This window comes from Thalia democratica, chromosome 9 (genome assembly GCF_965202585.1).
Source record: "Thalia democratica chromosome 9, ktThaDemo2.hap1.1, whole genome shotgun sequence".
NCBI lineage: Eukaryota > Metazoa > Chordata > Thaliacea > Salpida > Salpidae > Thalia > Thalia democratica.
In genome coordinates this window covers 21167381-21193406 of record NC_139173.1, presented here as the reverse complement: position 1 = coordinate 21193406, position 26026 = coordinate 21167381, and the positions used below count along the sequence as shown (strand labels likewise).

The 26026-nt window shown below is 25.3% G+C and overlaps 2 protein-coding genes across 3 annotated transcripts; one reads left to right on the top strand and one right to left on the bottom strand.

The window, feature by feature from the left end:
• Nucleotides 1–2905: 2905 nt before the first annotated feature.
• LOC145844119 (uncharacterized) lies at nucleotides 2906–9011 on the top strand. 2 transcript variants are annotated; one of them, XM_082951475.1, is made up of 5 exons: nucleotides 2906–3017; nucleotides 3323–3381; nucleotides 3456–3623; nucleotides 4420–4461; nucleotides 7580–9011. In XM_082951475.1, coding segments are annotated over exons 1-5 (813 nt in total). In that variant the 5' UTR covers nucleotides 2906–3015; the 3' UTR covers nucleotides 8122–9011. The 2 variants fall into 2 exon arrangements, with proteins under 2 accessions (XP_082807601.1, XP_082807602.1); XM_082951476.1 differs by lacking the exons at nucleotides 3456–3623; nucleotides 4420–4461.
• A 9400-nt stretch (nucleotides 9012–18411) lies between these two features.
• LOC145844418 (uncharacterized) lies at nucleotides 18412–22802 on the bottom strand. Its single transcript, XM_082951818.1, has 5 exons — nucleotides 22699–22802; nucleotides 22315–22373; nucleotides 22068–22241; nucleotides 21633–21725; nucleotides 18412–19068 (listed from the first exon to the last, which is right to left on the bottom strand). Coding segments are annotated over exons 1-5 (870 nt in total). The 5' UTR covers nucleotides 22701–22802; the 3' UTR covers nucleotides 18412–18526.
• Between the last annotated feature and the right edge of the window lie 3224 nt (nucleotides 22803–26026).

Below are 26026 nucleotides of genomic sequence, written 5' to 3'. Positions count from 1 at the left end.
AAAACAATGTATTAAATAGTTTTTTTTTGTTTCAAAGGTTTTAATGTTTCAAGGATTATTAACAAGGTGTTATCAATTTGTCACTGTTTATTTTAAACTTTGTAAAAATAGCAGGTTTTGTAAATTCTACCTAGTCTTGACAATAACTTTAAATACTTGACTACTTGCTTCATTAGAGAAAGAAATTTAACAACAGTACCAAAAAACAAAAGATCAGAAAAAATTACTTGTAAATCTGTTGAAAGCTTAGTTTGCAAAATTCACAAAAATTTGTGATAGTTGGAATGAAAGTTTTTTTCTAGGTTTCATAAAGTACAAATTTTTTGGTCTATTTTTTGTTCCAAGTTAATTTTAAGGTTAAAAACTGTCTTAAGTAGTAAAAAAACATAAAGATAATTAAAAGCTACTTTAAATGTGTTTTTAATTTTTAAGAAAATTTGATGATAAGAAAATTTTTTATCTATACGGTTAAGTTTCATGTCAAATTGAAATTTTACTAATTGATATTCCAGGTTTTTTAGTGTTTTTTGTTCAAAATTTGAGATTTATTAATAGTTTTTATTCAAAATTCTAAGTTTTGGTACATAATTTCTCAAGTTTTAGGTTTTTCAGTCTGAATTGTCAAATTCAAGGTTTATCCAAGATTACAGGTTTATTGGCAACCATGTATTGTGCTTAATATGTTACAATCTTAAAGCAATAGAAACAAACAGCAACAAAACAAAATTTAAAAAAAGATCAAACAACACTAAACAAAGTATAAATTTATTGTACAAAAGTTGCTTTTGAACAGGCTACCTTTATATACAAATTTTTATGACTTTTCACAATGTGTTTTTTGTTACTCTTAAAAAATTGCCAATAAAATTTAATTTTGTTCTGAGAATATAAGTAAAGCATTGTAAAAGCTGAAGGTATTAGGTAGAACAGTTGTTTTATTTTTTGTTATAAATCTATAATAATGCATATTATAAATTGAAAACTGTAAGAGTTGAAGAAGATTGCAAAATTAAAACCCAGTGGTCTACCTACACATGTTGAAAAAACTAATTTTAATTTTATTAAATTTTTTAATGCATACTTTTAGTTTATTTTAATAGTTATAGTTAAAGTTTTAAATTTGTACCTTACAAGAAAATTATAAATTTAATTCTACTACATTTGATAACAAATCTAATTAATTTTATTAATTGAGTGAAACATTGTTTTAAACATATGGTTAAAGCAGATTTAACAGTTCAAATCAATTTGAAAGTATAAATTATTACAAAATGGATTTTCAACCTGCAATTCAAAAAAATAAAAATACTAATGTTTTATCAATTTTTGCTTAGTTTGTCTTTCTAATAATTTTTTTTATTGAAGAATTACAGTTTGAAAATCTGTTTAGTGATGAAATGATTAACTGCAAATTTTGTACTTAATTACATTTTGAAATATTGTTTATGATTAGATTTATAAATTAATTTATTTGTAGTGTATTTTTAAAATGGATTAAAAAATTAAATACAGTTTTATATTAGGTTGTTTCCCTAGCACAATTTCTTTTAACAGATTTTGAAAACTGTCAGCTCCAAAATCTAGGCCCTGCTGAAGGGTACATTGAAAAACATGCATCTATCTGCATGTTTTAATGCAAGAATTATTTTAAACAAGTTTTTCAAACTGCTTTAATCTTTATATTAACTCCCAAGCCACTTTTCCTAAACGTATAACAAATAAATCAAAGACTTATAATAAAAAACAAAATTAAAACCAAGTCTTGCTTTGATAGATGCAAATAAGATGCATTTTTTTACTATACCTCTTCTGATTAGCTTAAAATTTACTTCTGTTGTTTACTTATATTCTATCAAAAAAAAACATTTTTCCGATTTAATTGTTATATGTTTAGGTAAAGTGGATTAGGGGTAAAGGTACTGAATTTAAAATTTTAGCAATAGATTAGAAATATGAATTAAGGTTTTGCTAGTATAGTGCTATACGGATAGTTTATTACCGCATTCGAATTAAATTACAGATTTAAAAATTCAAAAACCTTACTACTACAGTCGACTACTTAAAAAGTTAGATTCCCTACTACTACCTAGTCAGACTACTTTACTCTTACCCCTAACCTACCTCACCCAACCATATAACAAATAATTTAAGAATGTTTTAATAACTATAATTAAAAACAACATGAAAAATATATGTATACAAACCTAGAAAATATGCGAATTGGTTGCAGGTTTTTAAAACTACCCATTTTAGACTTTTGCCAAACTAAATTTCTTTTATCTGAATCAACTTATTAAAAAACAAAATGATGAAAACTTGCAGCTACAAAATAAACTTAAATAATTCATTAAGAAAATTATAGTATTTCATAAGAGTGTTTAAACAATGCACTGCAAATAACATAGAAAACCTATAATTTTGAACAAAAAATTCAGAAAAACCAAGAATTTTTTACATGTGTTAGATTAGATATGAAAAATCTATCATATAAAAAGCCTTTTATACTATAAATGGACAAAAATATTGTACTTTTTAAATGAGGAATAAATTCAAACACCTGCATTAAATATTCAAAAACCTTTAGTAACCTTGTTAATTTTAAAGTTTTGATAAAATCTATACTTCTTAAAGTTTTTAATTAAATAAAAAGACTTTAGTTAGGAAATTCTTTGCTTAAATTAATGAATTAAGAGAAAGTTTAATATTGAGAAAACTTTTGTTTGTTGTTGACTTTTGTTTCTAGTTGAGAGCAACTCTGTTTTATCACAAACATCTTTTAATCTTTAAAGACTGAGTTAAAAACAACTAAAAAAGTAAAAAAAAAATCTCACCATTGTACTGTACCTTTCCTATTATAACATTTTCTTTTGTAATTAATAGTATATCTATTCTATTTTGTTTACAGATTAAAACCAAGCTCAATTTTTATTGTCTAGTTTAAAAAAACTCAAAAAAAAAAAAAAAGAAATCTAATACTACATAAATAAAATTGACAAACTGCAGCTAGAAACTCAAATGTTAGTTGATACTCATGATAAATTTTTAAATATAATTAAATTAATTAAAAAATAGTATTGCCCAAGAGGTGCAGAGTAAGTTATTTTTCTCAGTTTAACTTGTTGAGTTTTTTTTTTTTATCAAAATGAGCTATATGTGTAATTATTTTGCTAAAATTAGAAAGTGTTTAACTCACTATAAATAAACAGTTTTACATTTACACTGTATAAATAATATATACTTATAATTTCTTAAAGGCAAAAAATTCTTGATTTAGGTATAATAGTAATGATGCAAACTCAGTTATTAAAAATAATTTAAACAGGGAAAACTCCACTCAAGCCGCACAATGTAAAAATTCTAGTATAAAAGTTAGGAAGTATGGTTTGTTAATTTCTTTGTTTAATAATAAGATAAAAACACTTAGTTTCTGGTTACAATTATAAACTGTTGTTTAGCTTTTACAAAGAAGTCTGAGAAACTGAGCACGGAATCTTATAAAGACCATGACATTAATGAAATCGAATTAGATGACAACATTGTAAACACTTCAGACAAAAATGAACATATTTTTGAAAATTCTAGACTATTAGTAAATACTGAAAAATCTGATGAATTAAACACAAGTAGTTTCTGTTTAACTGAAAGTATATAGCTTATTAAATTGTTTATTTATTAAGTTTTTTTTTAATTTATAAACAGTTGAAATATTGATAGTTAACTAAAAAAAATACTTTTTATGTTACATTTTCACTCATATTTTTTAAAAATTTCAAATTTTGAAAGACAGTGAAATATCACTAAATTTTTTTTTTTTTGTTAAATTTTCAAACACTTATATTCTTCTTTTTTTTTTGAAGCAATCTTGATTTTATAAAGCTTCATAATTTGTAATAAAATATTAAAACTAAAGGGTTGCCACTTTACTGGTAACGTAAAAACAAACCTGGATTTTGACAATTTAGGAAAAAAAACCTGGAAAAACCTAGAATTTTGAATAAAATCACTTAAACACCTGGAATTTTGAACAATTTTTACATAATAAGTAGAAACATTTTTATTTGACACAAAAAAACATCATTAAAATTTATTTTATCAAAAAACACATATGAAGTAGTTTTACAGTATCTTTTCAATGTTTATATACTATTTAACACAGTTTATTTTACCTTAAACTTAAGTTTAAACTAAAAGTAGACCCAAAAACAAGTACATTAAAAAACCTGGTAAAATGTTGAAAACCTGGAGAAAATTTGCCAATAGTCAGTGGCAACCCTGTGACTATAAACGTTTTTTTATAAAATAGTTTTATATTTCTTTTGAAAGTATCACAATTATAACATGCAGTCTGTATATTTTTTAAATAGTAGGTAACTTAAAAGAAGAAAATTATGATAATTTCAATGAAATTTTTTTTTCCAGAATTTTTGCAGTCAGATCAATCTTTTAAGTTCAAAGTTTCAAGTTTGTCGTTTTATTACTTTTGAAAAATTAAGATCATTGCATAGAGTTTTAAGTTATAGTTAGATTTTATCTCGTTAAATTAAACAGTGCAATATTTCATTATTATTAAGTTTTATAAATAATATATTATAACTAAATTATTGCAATGTTAATAAACAACATATTTTCTTTAAAAAAAACTATTCCATTTTAATGAAGATTTCAATAATATAATTTTCATTAACAAGTTGATAACATATTCAATTAAAAAAGTTTGTGTTTTTTTAATTTTGTTAACCTCAAAAGTTATTAGTTAAATGGTATACTAGTTTAGTTATTTTTGTTTTAATGGTTTTTAGTTTTCTTATTGTATACAATTCTAATTTTATTAATTTTTGTTAGATATGTTTATAAATAAAATTATTTCTTGATGTATTTATCATTTGTCTATTTGTATTTAAAAACATTGAACTAAACTTGTTATGCATTTTTTAGAAACTTCCAAGCAGAAAAAAATTTAAAATATACTTAAAAATTATTATTTGCAATGTAAATAAAAACGTTGCTCAAGGTGAACTTTTATTAGTTATACCAGTTGTATAATTTTTTTTACTGTAAATAGCTGTTGTTTTTTGTATAATACTAACAAAAATTTTTACAATGTAAGGATGTGTTTTATTTTTTTGATAAAGATAATGCAAAGTATATTAAATAAATTTCTTTTTTTTTAATTCTATTCCCACTAAAGAGCTACAAAACACTAGTTTCTTTTTTTAATACTGTTTCATTTTGATACTAATTCTAACTTTATAAAGGTATTTTAGGTTTTATAAATTATTTAGTTTTAAATAACAGGGTTGCCACTTTACCTGGAAACCTGGAACTTGACAATTTAGGCTAAAATAACCTGGAAAAACCTGGAATTTTGATCAAAAAACCTAGAATTTTTAATAATCTTAACATTTTCAGTTGTAAAATTTTGATTTGACACAAAAAATATATCATATAATTAAGATTTTTTGTCATCATCAAATTTTTATTTTAGTAAAAAACTCATTTAAAGTAACTTTGCAGTATCTTTTTAATATTTTTTTACTATTTAAAACAGTTTCTTAAATTGAAATTAACTTGAAACTCAAAATAGACCCAAAAATGTGTACTTATAAAAACCTGAAAGAAATTTGGAAAAATTGGAAAAAAATTTGAAAAAACGAGTGGCAACCCTGAAACAAGTAATGCAATAATTGTTTAAATATTTAATGTTGTAAACAAAGTTTATTTTATTTTATGTATACATCTTATTAGTTATTATTCGGAATAAAATAAATAAAAATTTAAATTCTTTTAATTTTACTTGTAGTTCTCAAACTTTTTTCGTACTGATTTTTTATTTAATACTAATTTAAAACAAAATATATGGTGCTTATATTGTGTAATTTAGATTGTTATTAAAGTATAAAAATAGTTGTTTATATTTTTCACATTATATCTTAACATTTCCATACTTATAAATGTTGTTTAATTATGAAGTCTACGTTTTTCTTAAAAATTTTTGTACTATTTTTGTTTTTTTTTTATTAAAGAAAAATCTTTAAGATATATAAAACTACACACATTGCAATTTTTTTCTTTATTTACTACTAAGCTTTGGTAGGTTTAGTTTTTACAAACCTTTTCAAACTAGCAAAACAATTCATAATTGAGTATATGTATAAAGTTGTATAAAACGTAATAATTAGTTGTTTAGAACTTTAAAACAATAAGCTTTGTGTTTCCTCTATCTTTCAAATACATCTATTATTGAAAAACATCCTAAACAGTTAAATGGCTGTTCATACAAATAATAAGTTTGAATACTTCAAAATATTATTACCAACAATATTTTATTCAAATAAACAATGTGTGTTTTTTCTAATTTATTATATAACATAAACATTTATTTAGATACAAATTTATATAATAAAAAGTATATAACAAAATAAATTATACTATTATTGCAATATAAAATTTGTTTTAGTTAAAGTGACTAATTCTTTCAATTGTATAATTAGGAAAAACATAAGCTAGTTATTTATAAATTTTTAAAGTGAAATAGTCTATAAATTGTTGTTTTTAATTCAATTAAATTTGTAAGTACTTAATAAACACTGGTTACATTTGTTTTTAAACTGCTTTAAAGCTAGTAAATTCTCAAAAAAGTTTGCCAACTTTATTGTTCTTTTTTTTAATATTTTTTTTTAGCATAATTAAAAATGTCTTAAGTTTTATACAAGATATTTATTCTAACACATATAAAACATTTTTATAAGTATATATTCAATTAAATTTTTATTATGATAAATAGCATAATATTCTGACTAAAGCATTAAGTAATTTATTATAATGTAATTTTCAAAAGTCTCTTTTTATTCCACAAAACTGTAAAATGATTGACTAAAAAAGTGCTAACTAAAAATGTTAGTCAAGATAAAATTGAGCACTGTTCCATATATGTTTAATGTTTACCGTCGAACAATTTTCAGTAACAAAGATTAGTCAATACAAGTAAGATTTATAAAGATTTTACACGTATCTAAGTTTTATATTTGAATTTAAGTTGTTAGATAATATTTAAAAAAAATTGCTCTGCTTTATTTTAAAATTCAATCACTGTAAAACCAAATTTAACAGTTTGCCATAATAAATAAAGACTATATTTTGAACGCTTATTATAATGTGCGTTTATTTATTTGAAGGTGCATTTATGAACGTGATTTGTTAAATTCCATCTTTTTATTATTTTTACATATAAATAAGTAAATTTTATTTCTATTTTTAAATTTCTAAGTTTTATTTCTACACTTCTACATTGGAGTATCTCTTTTTTACTGTATTGAAGATCCATATTCAACTAAATATTCTATGGCTTCCCTATCAAAAAACTAATGTTAAATACACCTAAGATTTTGTTTGCTCTTTACCATCAACTTAGAAATTAGTATATCTAGTAAAGTTTCAAATTATGGCCTTATGGCCCTCTGTTGCCCCTTAATACTCAAAGTGTCCCCCTTTTTGTTCTGGGCAGCTTATGGCATCCAAGGGGCCTGATTTAACAAAACTGCAAAAGTCTTACCTATAAAAAAATTCATATATATTTTAGATTTTACTGCTACGCCCAAGAAGGAGATGAAAAAGTTCGAGTGTCCGACATGCGGAAAGAAATTCGCACTAAGAAACACGTTGAACGCGCACAAGCGGCTGCATAAACAAAACCATCAGTGCGAAATATGCCTCAGGTATTTCCGGTGCAAGTCGAAACTCGACATCCACATGAGGGTGCACACGGGGGAGAAGCCGTTCAAGTGTCCCGTTTGCGGTAAATGTTTCGCGCACAAAAGCAACCTCAATGCCCACCAGAAAACCCACAATTCCAAGAAAAGCTTAAAGTGTCCCGTTTGTCCGGAAGGGAGATTTTTCAGAACGAACACCGACTTGGCGCACCACATGGCGTTTCACTACGAGCCGAAGCACGCTTGTGTGAAATGCGGAGAAAAGTTCCACAGGTCGAGCGACTTGGACAGGCACCTGCTGTTCCACTTTCAACCCGCTTACGAGTGCGACAAGTGCGGCAGGATGTTCCACACTCCAGGAATTTTGAAAAAGCACAAGTCGATCCACGACGAACCGAAGCACGTTTGTTGAATTGCGGTAGAAAGTTTTACAGTTTGAACTCTTTGAACCGCCACATGAAGTTGAAATTGAAGGCGGGGTTGACGGACGCTCAGACTGAGTCAGGCTAGTTTGAGAATGTTGGAAAACTCAAGCTGCTTTTTGTTGCAATTTAAAACAATGTGGGTGAATTTGATTACGGCGATGTTTTATATCAATTTATGTTCTACCATTTTATTTTAGACTGCGAACTTTAATTTTTAGGTAATATTTTTAGATTTGCGGCTAGTACTGCTTAACATAAACGTTTTTCTAATTGTTCAGTAAATAAAAAGTGTTAAAAGGTAGATATACAGTCCTGCTTTTAACAGTTTTTAAATATGTTTTATAAAGTAAAAGTTAAAATTTTTGATTGGTACATGTATGATTTAATTAAAGACTTTTATTATTAAAACATTTCTTTTTAATAACTAGTTTTTATATTTGCGTGACATATTGATGTTTCTAAAAACTATTAAAATAGAATTGATGTTGTGTATATTTCATCTTTTTTATTAACTTGAAATCTTTCTGTGCTCCCTATTATATACTAGATGCACTGGTATACAGATAATTACACCAAAAACGTGATGCTTTTTTAGTCTTTAATAAACTCAGACAAGTTTATTTTGACTCAGACCAGGTTTTGGTCACTAAAGCTTTTATTTTTTGCTTAATAAAAGGAAAACTTGTACTTACCTACGTTTTGATGAGATATTACTGATAAGAATTTTTATGCTACCTGTAATTTGTGTGAGAATTAAAATTTAAATTAATGTAAATTGTATGTTAGTAAATGTTTGAACTTTTAGGTTAAGTTTCAATATTTCACATTACATTCAAAATGGTAATTTGATAACGTCTTTCTGCAGATTAAAAATAAAAAGATGTATTTTTTTAATTTAATAGTAATAATAATAATTTGATTTAAAAAGACATCTTGTTCTTAATTTTTCTTAAATTTTCGTTTTCATAGTTTTTGACTAAAATAAAAAGTTTTACTATTTTTAAAAGAACATTTTTCAAACTGTACTGACTTCAGAAATTTTATGTCATTCAAAATTTGTTTCTGTTTCATATTTTTGTAAATTTTCAATAAAATTAAGTGAAAGAATATTAATTTATCTGTAAAGCTGTTTTGTGAGTTTAAGTTAATATTTTTTTTTAATAAACATACCATTACTTAACTAAATTTAGAATTTTAGATCTTCGATTAAAATAAAGTTGATATTAATTATTAAAGACGTTTTATACTTTTATTTAGATTAAACAAAGGGTTAATAAAATGTTTTTAACAAAATCTACTCATCTAAACAACGTTTGCCTTATAAACAATTGCTTGTTTCGATCCACTTTATCAAACATTTTTCATGACTTTTCCTATCTGAAAATATAATAGTAAAAAAGAATAAGTTTCAAGTGTTTTTTACGTTTTCAAGTATATAAAACCAAAAAGACTTGCGCATTTTTTCATATTATAACTCTAATATCCGGCCGAATCCTAATTTCAAAATGAGATTCGGATCTGGCTGAATGCTAATTTTTAAATAAGATTCGGCCGAATCCGTAATTCTGGATTCTGTAGACCACTTTAAACTTTTTAAAATTTACGTAATTGTTTGTCTAAAGTTAAATGAAATGTAAAACTAGTTAATGATTTCACGCTTGATTGAATAGAAAAAATGTTTTTTCACACTTAAGAAAGAAAGCCTTATCAATTTAGATTTAGAGTTTTGCACACAGCATAAAAACTATGATAAATTATTTTTGCTAGACTCTAAAATAAAATTAAGTACATAGTTAAGGCGTTTAATCTAAGCTTTTTGGATAACTGCCCTATTTATTCATCATAGTTTTAGTTTTTTATATTTGCTCGTCGTAATGAACTGCTGCATTATTTATATAAAGAAAAAAATTTAACTTAAATATGTAACATTAAATCAGATGGTTGCATACTTTTAGCTTTATACTTATTGTTAATATTTGTTACTTATTTAATTGAGAATTTTAATTTATGACATGTATGATACAACTTAAAACATTTTAATATTTTATTTTAAAACAATGTTCTTTAGAAAAAAATCTGATAACAATAAAATCTTGAAGTTACTTACATTATTCATTGTTGAACTCTGAATTTTAAGAGAATAATAAGGCTTAAAATAAATGATGTAACATTTCATGAAAAAACTTTTTCCTAGTGATTTAAAGAAGTTTTAAAATCAGCTTATATTTTTTCAGTAAAAAAATTTGTAATATTGTAGTATGGTTCTCTTGTATAATAGGTTCCTCACCCAAACTAGTTTGCATAATTCATATAAAGTAAATATAGAATAGTCTTTCGTATTGATAATAAGTATCACTGATACATTATAATAAGTTACTATAAAAGCATTTTATATTTATAATGTCCAATTAAAGTGTTACATTAATCAAGCTGCCCGCAGAGGGTCCTAAGCTCAAACATGCTAGAAAGTTACCCCGTCTGTAGGAAAAGTATGGGAAAAAAGGTCAGGTTGACAATTTACCTACAGACAGTCAACCACACCCAACTGAGACTTTGGATGTTGGCCCACCAACATCCATAGCTCACAAATTTTTATTTTATTTGATGTTCTATTTTTTGGAGTGAAAGATTGTTATGAAAACAAAATCTTAAAATAATCGAAGCTGTATCATTTACTTTACAAGGTTGCCAACAATCCTTGGAATTTGACAATTTCGACTAAAAAACCTGGGTAATATGGAATTTGAGAAATTTGGAAAAAAAAAACTAGAAAAACCTAAAATTTTTCACAAAATCACTTAAACACTTGGAGTTTTAAAAATTTTTACATTTTAAGTAGTAAAATTTTAATTTGACACAAAAAATCTGTCATGCAAATTTAAAAATTTTGTCATCATCTCAATTTTATTTTAAACACTTTTAAAGTAGCTTTACGGTATCTTTTCAACTTAATTATACCATTTAACACAGTTTTTAAACTAAAAATAGACCCAAAAATATGTACTTTTTAAAGTCTTGGACGAATTTTTGAAAACCTGGAGAAAATTTGCCAAAAAAAATTGGCAACCCTATCTTAAGCAATTAATGGAGACCTTTTTTTGTCATATATTTCTAAAGACAACAGCTTTAAATAAATAATTTTGCTACTTTTATACTGTTTTTAGTGCGGAAGTATAGTTTACAAAAACCATATATTTTTTAAATCTGTTTGTTACCTTTTATTAATTATAGCAATAAAGAGTTTCCAAACACTCAGGGTTTTCAGGTAAATGCAGGGTATTTTTGAATTTAAAAAAATCTCTTGGAGATTCAGGGAAACTCAAGGGCAGTTTTAATAATGACATTTATTTCAGGGTAGTTTTAAGACTTTTGAAATTTTAGGCTAGATTTTTATAGATTTTGAATGAGATTTAGTTTAAATACTTTGTTTTATAACCAATTTTATTAAGAACTTGATTTTTATTGATCTTAAAAGTTGTTAGATTTTTTAAAGGATTTGAAAAATCTCTGGGTGATTCAAGACAGTTTAACCTAACTCAGGGCAGTTTTTTTTTTCATTTAATTAGTGACAACCCTAAATAATGTAAATGTTTTTGGTAGTTTATTTATGATAAATTTATATATTCTTATCTTGTTAATTTTTCCATTTTGGAGATTCTGTTAGTAGAACTTTGAAATATTTCATTTATGTTTAAATGGTTAATGGAAATAAATGAAATTTAAATGGAGGGTGAGCAAACTGGCCAAAACATTTGAAGTTACATTCAGGATATGCTTGTAATTGGAATGTTACCTCGAAACGCAAGACAATGCAAAAGTATCAAAAAGGCAATTTCATTGTTTTAACCCCGTCAGTACCCTGTTTTTTCCATACGCTTCAGTTAGCTATTAAGGGTTCATTGTTTGAGGACGATTGTATAAAATTGCTATTAGAATAGACACTAAAATTAGTTTGCCATTTAAGCCGTTCTTCTAAAGCGAGCAAAACGCTAAAAAATTCAGGCTGATTTTGACCACGCACAAACAAAACAGAAAGCCTTGCTACTCGTTCAAGATATGGATACAAGGTCGAACTCAACATATCTTATGCTAGAGAGACTGAAAAAGCTAAAATCAGTTGTACGGTACTATGTAGCTAAGTTTAAAACGATTAAGATTCGAATATTACAACTGAAGAATGTAAGCTGATTAACGACATTATTGTACTGCTCGAACCTTTTTTTGTACCAAAGGAGTGTAGTAAAAACAATGCATTGCTCTCAAGCGTGATCCCGCATGCAAAATCACGGACAAAGTTTTTAACTTTAATAAAATTTTAGAAAAAGTATCAAATGTTTGTAAAACTTTAGCCAAAAATATAGGAGAGGTTTGCAAAAGAAGGTTCTATACCGAAAGCAAAAACTTAAATCTGAATGAAAACAAATTAATGTTAGTCACAACAGCTGTTGATCCACTATATTTAATTTCCGCTTTTCCTTCTTACCTCAAAAACGTGAATAATAAACTCAAAAATAATGTCAAAGGAGAGATAAATTAAATGTTAAAAAGCATATATATTTCGAGGCTATTCAAGGTAGTAATTCTCTTATATGCAATCAGGGAACAAAAACCACAACACTCTGTATATTTTGATCCAAAGAAGTTTTCAACTTACTAGTTACTATTATTTGTTTAAAATAGAATCAAACACAGCTATACAGGAGGACAATTAACAGGATTCTATTGATTTATAAATTGAAGCAGAAATAAAGGGCTTTTTTGCAACAGATAATTTGAATCCAGAAACTGAAAAGGATGAAGTCTTAAACTGGTGGAACTTGAACAAGACAAAATATCCACATCTTGCCAGTTTAGTAAGGAAATATTTTGCTGCACCAACATCTTCTGTGTATTCTGAAAGATTATTTTCTAAAACTGGGAATTTGTACGAGCAAAAGCGCAATCGATTGCTTTTAAAAACCGGCGAAAGACTTTTATTTCTCACCACAACTTAAAAAAACAGAACAATCTTTTTAAGTGTAACAGAGAAATCTTTTGCTTTTGTAGTTTGTTTTATTTTTTTAAACATTTGCTTAAGTTAATCTGTATTTCTGTTTTTATTGTGGTAAAAGTTTAATCCTAAACAGGAATTTAAGCAAACTTTTATTACAACTGTAATTCCTTTACTTTTTTAGGCCTCCCTAAATTCCTACAGTTGGTTTTACATTTAAATTTGTTACGGCTTAATGTTATTTTCAATTGCACGTTTTATAGATACGAACACTTGCAAAAGATTATGATCTAACTCGTCTATGGTCACAACAAGAACTAACTCTTAATTTAAGCGTAAAATGTTTTAACTTTTTTTGTAATTTGTTTTCTGCTTCAAGTATTTATTTAAGTCTATAATTTATTTATTTTTCATAACAAAAATACAACTTAACTGCTAATGTTGCTTGTGTGGACATCAAAATATCGAAACTAAGTTTTGTGTATCTAGATTTTTATTTTTTCAGCAAGACATTCGTTTATTTGTTTGGTCTTTAAATCAATTATTCTAAAAAATGTATTAGCACTTAAAAAGTGATGGATACAATACGTAATTATTATTTATAAACTTATATTGTGTTTACATAACAAGCAGCTTAAATCTTTTGGATTCCAATTATCAAAATATTCGGATTAAGACTCGGATTCGGCCGGTTCAAAATTAAAAAATTTAGAATCGCATCCGGCTTAATTTGAAATTAAGACTCGGATTCGGCCGAGTCCAAAATTTTTGGATTCGGTAGATCACTAATAAATTTAGTAAATTCAAAATGTAATTTGTCTTATTTTCAGAAAACAAAAAAATACATGATATAATAAAGTACAACTTACTTGATAAAATTACTATTGAAGGTCAGTGCAAGTTTTTTTATACACAAATTCTCCAACTTCATAAGTTTAGTAAGTTAGATTTTCAATAATATGTTTTATAGGACTAAGTATTTATTGTAGTTCTCATGGTTGCCACTGATCAAGCTGAGAAAAATTTCCTGACTTTTCCTGACTTTTTACTAAAATTTTCCTGACTTTTCTAAATCAAACTCTTAAATTAAACTTATTATAAAATACATAATCAAACACTTGAAACTATATATAGCTTTCAATCTAATTTTATTACAGGTTAAAAACAACATCTTTTTGCTGAATTCTATCATCAAACTTCCAGTACATACTTCACTTAAACCATCTGTGTATGATTGATGTTTGTAATAAACAGCTCTATCAGCAAAATACTTGTAATATTACCTTAAAAACACAGCTTGTCTGAAAAAAGACACAATATTTTAGCATTTCCTAGCATAAATGTATCTAGATAAATAAATGTCATATAAGGAACTTTTACAAATAAAACCTTGAATTAATAACTAACTTTCACAACTAAAATTTTAAAACAATAACAAATTTTACAGTTGAAACCTTGAAACAATAAAGAATACAATTTTTTAGAATTTCCTAGCATAAATGTATCTAAATAAACGAAACGACATATAAGGAACTTTTACAATTTAAACCTTAAATCAATAAGGAACTTTCACAACTCAAAACTTAAAACAATAACGAACTTTTACTTTTAAAACATAAAAAACTTAATCAAATACTGTTTTTTTAAATATATGTACTAAAGTTTATTTTTTTCGTTTTTTATTAGCACTTCAACCTCTTCATCTAATTAAGATATGGTTTCCTTCATCTGGTCTGCATTCCTCTACATTTTCTTCGCAGTTAAAATCATTTGCCTCATTTTATTTAAATTGCTCTTATCTGCTGCCCCTACATTTGTTGAAGAGAATCTTTTCTCTAAATCAAGCCACAACTTGTGGGCTTCATTTCTTTACTTTTGGCACTCATTTATTTTTACCTCCAATTTTGCTGCCTCTGATTCCTTCTCATCCTCCATTTCTTCCTGCCTTTGTTCTTTTAAAAATGCTTGATTTCTGATAAAAAAAAAATCTATATCCTCAACTAGGTCTTTTTTCCTCAAATTTGAAAGCAAATTGGTTGCTACACAACCAAGATCAAGGGCAGGTTTCAGGAAAGCTTGATCATTCAATTCAATCTTGAATAACTTAGGAAGGCTGAGGTTTGAAACTACCCCGTCTTTCATAAAGATCCACAGCAATTTAATTACCAAGCACGAATTGACCTCATGCATAAAGGCAACAATAGGCTGGGTACTCTGGTATATTGTTAATTTATACCAGATGAAGGCATTGGAAATAAAATTAAATGTTTTTGTAAATTTATAGGAAAATTTTGGAATTCTTTTCTGACTCTAAAGAACTTTTAATTAATTTTTACCATTTGAAAGCTTTGGAAAACAATGGATTTTGTAAATTTAAACTGACAAAACATGAATTTTTTTAAAATTTTATCAAATTTCCTGACTTTTTTCAAAACCCCTCATTTTCTACACTTTGAACTTTCTGTATTTTCTTAGTTTTTATTTTCAAACATAATAATTTAAAATGATCATTTACTTAATAACTACTTATTTTAAAAACTAATAAATGGAAAAAATTTTACTAACAGATCGAAATTTTATAGGAAGTTAACACTTTATGTTAAGTAAATTTATTTTCAAATTACATAGTATAAAATAAACGTTTTTTTTTTGTGTTCTAAATATTAAGTTAACTGGATTTAATAAAATAGCAGCAAAATTATTATTTATTTTTAGTCTTACAAATAGTAATTTTTCAACAATTATGTATAAAATTTAATTCTATACACAAAAATAAATTTCTAAAGGTAGTAGAAAATATTTCTGGAAAGAAAAACTTTTTTCAGTAATAAAACTAAATTATTAGGTGTCTTTTAATTTTTCGCTATAATTAATAAGTATTAAACCAGTGTAATAAAAAATATCAAAATACCTTGATATGTTATTTAAACAAAAAGTAATAAAATTTAATTAGTTTAAAGTTTTGTAAATAAAAAAACTTCTTGAAAATTTTCTGGATAAAAAAAACAGATATTACTATTAAATAACTTAAGTCCTTTTAAAATTTGAATAAGTTATATGCATACAAAATTTACTTAAGTCTTAAAATGAATATAAAAAAAGATTTTTTTTTAAACAAGTAGTTTAATCAGCTTAGTAAAAATATAAGAAATGTTTGGTTAGTAATGTTCAATTTTTTTTTATACAGCTGATAAATAAATTGAAACTATTTATATATCTGAAACAAATTTTGGTTTATGAGACTGAAAAAAACTATTTGAATACGTAAATGATGTTCCTGTTAATAGACCGTACCAACATAATTCAAGCCGAATTTCTAAATCATTAAATGTAAATGTTTAAGACTAGCTTTGTTTTTAAATAAAATAAAAATACTTTGTTTTTAATTCACCGACCAAATTTTAGAGACTAATTAAAAAAATAAAACTTATCAAAACTAGAATACATGTACATCATGTGTTTTTATAAATTTAAAAAATTAAATAAGGCTATAAAAAGTCTAGATAATTAAATAACCAATACAAATTATCTTAATTATTAAAAAAAATGCATTAAAATAACAGCAACTAACTAAACAAGATAAAAAATGAAACTACTTTTTTATCTAAATTAAACCTTTTTTAAATAATTTACTAAAAAATGTTAACTAAAACTCACAAAACAGCTTTACAGATTAATCAGTGTTCTTTTACTTAAACTTTATTAAAAATTTACAAATATATAAAATAGAAACAACTTCTGAAAACATAAAGTTTTCAAAGTTAGTACAACTTGAAAAATCTCTTTTCAAAACAAAATCTGATTTTTAACCAAAAACTATGTAATTAAAACTTTAAGAAAAATTAAGAACAAGATATATTTTTTCTCAAACTTTTATTTAAAATAATTTTTTTTTAAACCTACCAGAATACGTTATTAAATATTACTTTGAATGTAATGTTAAACATAAAAATTAAAACTAAAAGTTTAAACATTTACTAACAGACAAGTTAAATCCGTTTTTTAGTTTTATCCTCATACAAATTATAAGCAGCATAAACGATACTATCACATTTATCTCATAAGCTTTTAGCAAAGTACAAGTTCGCTTTCTAAAGGAAAAAAAAGTCTAAGTGACCAAAAACTAGTCTGAGTCAAAATAAACTTGTCTGAGTTTGTTTGAAATTAAAAAATATCGTTTTTAGGGTAATTATCTGTAAATCAGTGCATCTAGTATATTTTAGAGTGAACCAGGGACGTAGCTAGCTCAAAAAAGTTACGAATCTGCAAAAATCAAAACATCTGAAATGACGCGTGATAAAGTCCTAGCGGGATCACATGACTTAAATTACCTCTAATGTTAGTGATATAATGTGAAAATATGCAGATATGTTAATACTTCAAAAATTGAATGCTGAAGTATGGGTGATACTTTTATGCAAGGCAATTTTTTTTTGTTCTACACCCCTTATGACTTTTTATGTGTTGCCACTTGTGTAAACCCATAAAACTTTCATTGAAATTAAGTAGAAGAAAATCACAATTTAACTTAAAAACATTTATATTGTTTTCAAAATCAAAAATTTAACGTAGTCAATAGAAACAACATTAAATTGTGCAAATGTAACATAAAATTGTATGATTTTGATTTTTGAAATAAAAGCTACGGCTTCCATTAGAATCAATTTTGCAATGCAGCTTTATGACAAATTAAATCTCTAACGCGCTAAAAGTATACATTTTAGATGTATTTAATTCGTTTAATTTTTACAACACTAAAAATGTATAAGAGTACATATATTTAAAAATTATTTTTCAGGAGTTCATAAATAAGTATAAATGGTAACTAAAAGCTAAGAAAGAAGAGTATTTTCAAATAAAAGCAAGTTTTTTCGCACATAGGTTTACGTTTCTGCAGGAACGTACCAAGCTACGCGCCTGGAGTGCACAGAAAGATTTAAAAGTAAAAAAAAAGTTAAAATATACAAAACCTCAATTTTTATTAGAAATGTAATCGTTTTATTAAATTATACATGTACCAATCCTCTAATAGATTTTTCAATTAATAAAAGCAAGACTGTATATCTATCTCTTAACACTTTTTATTTACTATACGATTTAAAAAATATCTATTTTAAACAATGCTAGGCGCAAATCTAAAAATATTACCTAAAAATTAAAATCAGTACTGTATAGTCAACGAAAATGAAGCAATAAGAAAATAAGTTGAGCAAAAAATCTAAACACTAAAGTGTCTAAAACTAAATCCACCCACACTCTTTTAAATTGCAACAAAAAGCAGCCTAAGTTTTCCAACAACCTCAAACTATCCTGTCTCAGTCTGAGCGTCCGTCAACCCCGCCTTCAATTTCAGCTTCATGTGGCGGTTCAAAGAGTTCAAACTGTAAAACTTCTACCGCAATTCAACAAACGTGCTTCGGTTTGTCGTGGATCGACTTGTGCTTTTTCAGAATTCCTGGAGTGTGGAACTTCCTGCCGCATTTGTCGCACTCGTAAGCGGGTTGGAAGTGGAACAGCAGGTGCCTGTCCAAGTCGCTCGACCTGTGGAACTTTTCTCCGCATTTCACACAAGCGTGCTTCGGCTCGTAGTGAAACGCCATGTGGTGGGCCAAGTCAGTGTTCGTTCTGAAAAATCTCCCTTCCGGACAAACGGGGCACTTTAAGCTTTTCTTGGAATTGTGGGTTTTCTGGTGGGCGTTGAGGTTGCTTTTGTGCGCGAAACATTTACCGCAAACGGGACACTTGAACGGCTTCTCACCAGTGTGCACCCTCAAGTGGTTGTCGAGTTTCGACTTGCATCGGAAATACTTGAGGCATATTTCGCACTGATGGTTTTGTTTATGCAGCCGCTTGTGCGCGTTCAACGTGTTTCTCAGTGCGAATTTCTTTCCGCATGTCGGACACTCGAACTTTTTTATCTCGTTCTTGGGTGTAGCAGCAAAACCTAAAAGTACATTTAGTATTTTTTATAAGTAATACTTTTGTACTTTGTGTAAATATACAAGTCATACATAGATAAACATTAACATAATGTCCAAAAATGACGACAAGCTCATAAAATAAAACTTTTAGTCATAAGTATATTGTTAGACTAGGTTTTAGAATACTCGTTTTTTTTTTGAAATAAAGCAGAGCAAGTTATTTTATATCATCTTACAGTTTATTTTGAAATATTATATTTAAGGAGATGTAAGTTTTGTATAAATCTTACTTGAACTGACTAATCTTTGTTTCCGATAATAGTTTGATGGTAAAAAACATTAAAAAGTATTTGCTTTTATATTGAACAACATTTTTAGTTAACAATGTTTCTAGTCAATAATTTTACAGTTATATTGAAGAATCAATCTTTTTTTAAATTTATATATATTATATAAAGGTTTATAAAAATCAAGCTAATATATATTTAATTTTATAATTCAAAGAATTGGTTACTCTTAAGAAAACAATTTTTAATTTGCAATAATAGTACAACCTTTTTTTTTAAATATTTATTGTCATATTAGTTTGTATGTATATAAGTGTCTATTTAAAAATATAAATGTATATATTGTTTATGGTATTATTTTTAAACTATTCAAACTTATAATTTGTATGAACAGTTTTTAAAAGACCGATATATTTGAAAGATAGAGGAAAGACAAAGCTTATAGTTTTAAAAATCTAAACTACTAATTAGTTACTTTTTATACTAATTATTTGTATACATACTGTTTTGCTAGTTTAATAAGGTCAGTTAAAATTAAACCTACTAAAGCCTGGTAGTAAATAAAGAAAAAAAACTGCAATCTGTGTGCTGTTTCTTAAATAAAAGATTATTTTATTCTTTTAATAATTCAAAATCAAAAAGTAAGTAAACTTTGACTAATATATGATATAAATATATAACCGTTTTATATAAAAAAGTTTTTTTTATATTTAACAAAAAAATCTACAAATTTATTAGTATTCTTATATTGCCTAAAGTACTTTCAAATTCTTCTTCAGTAGGCAATTAGAACTGATTAATTCAAAATTTTCTTGCATATAAAAGTTTAAAAAAAGGATATAATGACGTAACTATAAATCAAGTTTTAAGGTAAGCTTTGTTTTAAAATGCCTGTCTTTGAAAAGTTTTTCAAATAGTAAATCTTATTATTATCTCTAGTTTAAACTCGCAAAAACTAAATGAAAAAAAAAAAAAAATGAAATAAAATCAAATCAAAGACAAAGGACTAAATGAAATTAAATTGTTAAACTTTGATGTGTTTGATTTAATGTTTTATAATACTTTAAAATGTAAAATCAAAATAAAAATAGTAATAAAATAGTAATCGAGCTTATTGTTGGTTGAAGTTAAAAAATCAAAAATAAGTAGAGTAAATAATCATAATAAATAAGTCGATAAAAGTAGTAGTGCGTATTACCTTATTCTTACTTAAAAAAACTAGATAGTAAAAATTTACGAAAATAACAAAAATCTAAACAATATAAGCACCTTATATTTTGTTCTGAGTTGTTATTAAATAAAATATCAGTATGAAACCAGCTTGAGGTTTATAAAAATTTAAAAAAATTTGATATTTTTTTTTACTTCCGAATTATAACTAATAAAATGTATACAGAAAATAAAATAAACTTTGTTTATAACAATAAATTTTTAAACATTTATTATATATTCTTTTGAAGCTAAACAATTTGTAAAACCCAAAAAATCTTTATAAAATTAGTAACAAAATGAAACCAAATTAAAATAAAGAAACTAGTGTTTTGTAGCCTTTCAGTTTAAAATGGGAAATGAAAAAATTGAGAAAACTATTAATTACTTTACAAAATCTTCATCAAAATATAAAACATATCGTTACTGTTGTAAAAAAATTTGTTAATATTATACAAAAAACAACAGCTCATTACAATTAATATTTTTTCTAATTTTATAAAATCATTTTTGGTAAAAGTTTTACAACTGATTTTACTTAAAAAAAGTTCATTTTAAGCAATATTTTTATTTACATAGCAAATAAGAATTTTTAAGTACCTCTTAATTTTTTTTTTCTGTTTGAAAACTTTTAAATAAAATGCATAAAAACTTTAGTCGAATGTTTTAAAATAAAAAATCGGAAAAGATAAATAAAACAAGTAATAAATTTCGTTTACATACATATTTAACAACAACTAATAATAACAGAACTAATTACAAAAACAAAAATATAAACCACTAGAACAAAAGTTATCATACTAATATACAATTAACCTAATAAATTTTAGATTAACACAATTAAAAAACACAACCAGATTTATATAAATAAGTTAATAATTTGTTTATAAAAACTATTTTTATTAAAAATGAAAATTTGTTTAGAGCAAATTTTTTTTTTATTGATATTGCAACAATATAATTATAATGTACAACTTATAGAACTTAAAAATAACAAATATTACACTAATTAATCTAGTTTAGTAATATCTTACTTTTACCTTTTTTTTAACTAAGAACATGCAATCTGTTAGAAGTAAAAAACAACAAACTTGTAACTTTGCAGTTAGAAGGTTGATCTGACTGCAGAGACTGTGGAATAAAGCTTTTATTCAAGTTATCATAATTTTCTTTGGTTGTGTTACCTAACAATAAAAATTATATATAGACCGTATGTTTTAATATGTTACTTGTAAAACAAATATAAAACTATTTTATAAGAGAATATTTGTAGTAACAATGTTTTTAAACAAGTTTTTAAGATTCAAAAAAGTAAAACATTTAAAAAAAAATTCAAGTGTTTTAGAAATCAACAAACTAGTTTTTAGTATAATTCACTGTCTTCTAAAATTTAAAATTTTATGAAATATGAATTAAAGTATTTTTTAGCTCACTCTAAATGTTACTATAATTTACTCGAAACTAATTGAAAAACTTAATAAAAAACAATTTAAGCAGCCATATACTTTTAGTAAAACGGAAACTACTTGTGTTTAACTTATCAGCTTTTTCAGCATTTACTAATAATTTAGAATTTTCAGAAATAGAATCATTTTCGTATGAAATATTTACAATGTTGTCACCTGGTTCTAATTTGATTACATTAATGTCATGGTTTTTAGAAAATTCTGTGCCCAGTTTCTCAGACTTCTTTGTAAAAGCTAAAAAAATATTATAATTGTAACCATAAACTAAGTGTTTTTATCTTATTATTAAACAAAGAAGTTAACAAACCATACTTCCTAACTTTTATACTAGAATTGTCACATTGTGCAGCTTCAGTGGTGTTTTCCCTGTTTAAATTATTTAAAATAACTGAAATTGCATATTTACTATTATACCTCAATAAAGCATTTTTTTTCTCAAAAGAAATTTTGAAGTATGGATTATTTATACAGTGTAAATGTAATACTGTTTATTTATAATGAGTTAAACACTCTCTAATTTTAACAAACTAATTATATATAGCTTGTTTTAATAAAAAAATTACCATTTATTTTAGTAAAGTTTTTTATCAGTTTAACTGAAAAAAAAAATCACTTACTTTGCACCTCTTATGCAAAACTGTTTAGTAATCAATTTAAATTCATTAAAAGTTTACCTTTAGTATCAACTAACATTTGAGTTTCTAGCTGCACTTTGTCAACTTTTTTATGTAGTACTAAATTTTCACTTTTTTCTTTATAGTATGTTTTTACTAGACAATAAAAATTGAGCTTGTTTAATCTGTAAAAAATAGAATAGCTGAATTATTAATTACAGAAGAAAACATTATAATAAGAAATGTACAGTACAATGGTGAGGATTTTTTTTAACTCTTTTTAGTTGTTTTTAACTCAGTATTTAAAGATTAATAACAGTTTGATGTTTTTGATAAAACAGAGTTGCTCTCAACTAGAAACTAAAGTCAAACAATAAACAAAAGTTTTATTAATTTTTAACTTTCTCTTAATGCATTAACTTGAGTAACAAATTTCCTAATTGAAATCAATTTTTATAATTGAAATGTATAAAAAGTACATATGTTATTAAAATTAACAAGGTTACTATAGGTTTTTAAAAAATTTAAGGCAGATGCTTTAATTTTTTCCTGATTTTTGAAGTACAATTTTTTTGTCCATTTTTAGTATAAAATGTTTTCAACATGATACATTTTTCGTATCAAATCTAAATTTCATGTAAAAACTACTTAAAATTTGGGTTTTTTGTTCAAAATTAGAGTTTTTCCTGTTTTTTTTTTTGCCTTAATTAGCAAGATACAGCTTTAATGGCAAATCTGAATTAACTATCTAAAATATTTGTAGTTCTTTATTTAAACATTCTTATAACACATTATAAGTTTTTATGACATATTTCAAGTTAGTTTTGTAGCTGCAAAATTTCATCATTTTGTTTTTTAATAACTTGATTCAACCCAGATAAAAGAAACTTGACTTGGCTTAAAATTAAATCTAAAAGGGGCAGATTTAAAAACCTGTAAATAACTTGCATATTTGGTAAGCTTGTAACCTATGGATGTAGGTACCTTAAGATCATAAACTTAACTTATACTAAATGCTTATATTCAATAATATTTAAGGCTACTCTATACATAACTTGGCATGACAATGAATGAACATGTTGTATTAAAGAACAATTGCAAGCACTAACAGATATATAAAGAATATCAAATTTAGAAAACACTTTAAATGTGGTCAAAACCTTTACACAAGATTTAATCTAGCAAGAATATACTTAAAGAATGTATAAAACAAAATAAGATTTAATTACCTAGAATGTAAATAAGAAATACTTATAAAAATAACACTAATAAAAAAACACTTTATAAAACACAAAAAAACTATATAAATGTCTATTCTTCATTATCACGTTTACTGCAGCAGGCTGTGGCTAGAATTCCCCACTGCTTTCTGTGGCTGATTTATATAGCAGTGTTCTTAACTTTTTGCAACATTACATCAGTAATTTCTTGTCTGCACTTTATTTTCTCCTATAGTCAATTGTATTAAACATGCATCAGTATAAAACTTGACCTTGCAAGCTTTCTCTTAAAGCTTTAATGAACTTTTAGCTCAAAAATTCCAACCAAATCTAAACAGTAATCAAGTGCAGCTTGATATCCTGTTACAAGCTTGTATACATGTATTTTTATGTTATTTATAATTTCAATTATTAAAACATTGTTTGTGATTTATTTGTTATATTTTTAGGTAAGGTAGGTTAGGAATAGGGGTAAAGATTTGAAAACAAAACTTATTACCCATCAGCAAATATGCAAATTAGTTTTAGGTTTTTGAAGCTACCCATCTAAATGTAGTAGTATAAAAATAAGCTTTCACTATAAAACTACTAGAAAAACTACAAAAGTCAAACAAAAATGTTTTTTGTAAGAGTTTGTATTGTTTGAACAGATATTAAGACACATATTTATGTATTTTCAAGACTTTAAAATTTTCATTTAATTGCTACCTTTTCTTGAGTTTTCCATTACATAGAATTAGTATTTTCTACAACCAAATAGTATTTTATTGGTATTTTCTGTAAGTTTTATTTTACTTGGTTTAGTATAACAGTTAAGTTAACTCACGAATTTATTACATTTTGCACATGTCAAAAACAATGTAAAGTTTGTGTTTAAGATAGTTGAATAAAAATTATTCAAAACATTGTTTTTAAGACCTTGGATTGGTGACCAAAAGGTCTCCATCACATCAATCCATTGACCATAGTATTAGTTGTGAGATTCACATTTTTATCTCATTTAATCAAGAAAAGCACAACCCATTTTATAAATAAAAAAAACAAACGCTTAAAATTTTTTCTTCTTAGGTACACCCCCTACAACACAAAACGTTATCTTAATTTACATCAGGGATAACAAAAAAATTCAGTATAAACTGTTGTTGTTTATTGAACAACAAAAGAAAAGCGCTCAAAAATTTTGGATTGGAGACCTGGTGTACGGAAGAACCTAAAGCGTAAAATTATATGTTTAAAATATCTTCTTTAACTTACCATTAAAACTTTTAAACTCTATATTCTCTCAAACTTGTAGTTTACTTATGAGCAAAAGAAAAGCTTTTAGTTTTAATAGCTTATTTTTAGCCTTTTGAAATAAGTATTTTGAAGATATCGATGATATCTTTTATTATCATTCTGATTTTCAAACTTTGCCAAAATTTAAACTTTAACATACATTCAACAGTAACATTAAAATCAACTAGTTTTGTTTTTAAGTAAATATTTGTTTTTTTTTGTTTAAGCACTGTTTTCCATGACTATCACGTATATATAAAGATATAACACGAAAAAACTTTGACTAAGTTTAAAGTCAATTAACGGAAACATATCACTCCTAACAAAGTATTTTAATATAAATAAGAAAGAACATACGTTTATAGAATTTATAAAATCACTTAAAATTTTTTTACAGCATGAAAGCTTAAATATTTCTATCATACAAAAATATTACTGTTTAATACATGTTAAAAATTTTTTGAACTTTCTTCTGACCAAAACTTTTCGGATAAGTGAGCGTCAGGATAAGTGAAGTCCGGATAAGTGAATAAGCACTGTATTAATAAAAAAAAAAATCCATAACCTTACAACTGCAACCGACCCAATTTACAGGCTATATTTTGATTAAGCCTGTCTTAGGGAAATTTTAGTATTATTTTTGTGTAATAGACTAAATTAGGGTAATTTTCTATAGTGGTTTTGCAAATGGTATGCAAAATAAGGTATCTGCAAATGCTTTCATAAAAATCTTTAAAAAAATATTTATTCAAGTTAGTTTAAAGCAAAAATCTAGCAGACAGTAAACCCGGTCTCTGCAACTTCAAATTTTTTATAAATAGTTTAGGTTTAATTTATCTTGGACTAAATTACCAAGTTTATTTAAAACATTAGTAACTTAGTTATAATTTTTTTTGTTGAGTTTCCAAAA

Coding starts and splice junctions, on each gene's coding strand:
- LOC145844418 (XM_082951818.1), bottom strand. Junction 22,242..22,314: donor TATAAAAGTTAGGAAGTATG/GTTTGTTAACTT, acceptor ATATTTTTTTAG/CTTTTACAAAGAAGTCTGAG. Junction 21,726..22,067: donor AGCTGATAAGTTAAACACAA/GTAGTTTCCGTT, acceptor TTTTATTGTTAG/GTAACACAACCAAAGAAAAT.
- LOC145844119 (XM_082951475.1), top strand. Junction 3,382..3,455: donor TATAAAAGTTAGGAAGTATG/GTTTGTTAATTT, acceptor ACTGTTGTTTAG/CTTTTACAAAGAAGTCTGAG. Junction 4,462..7,579: donor TTTTAAGTTCAAAGTTTCAA/GTTTGTCGTTTT, acceptor TATATATTTTAG/ATTTTACTGCTACGCCCAAG.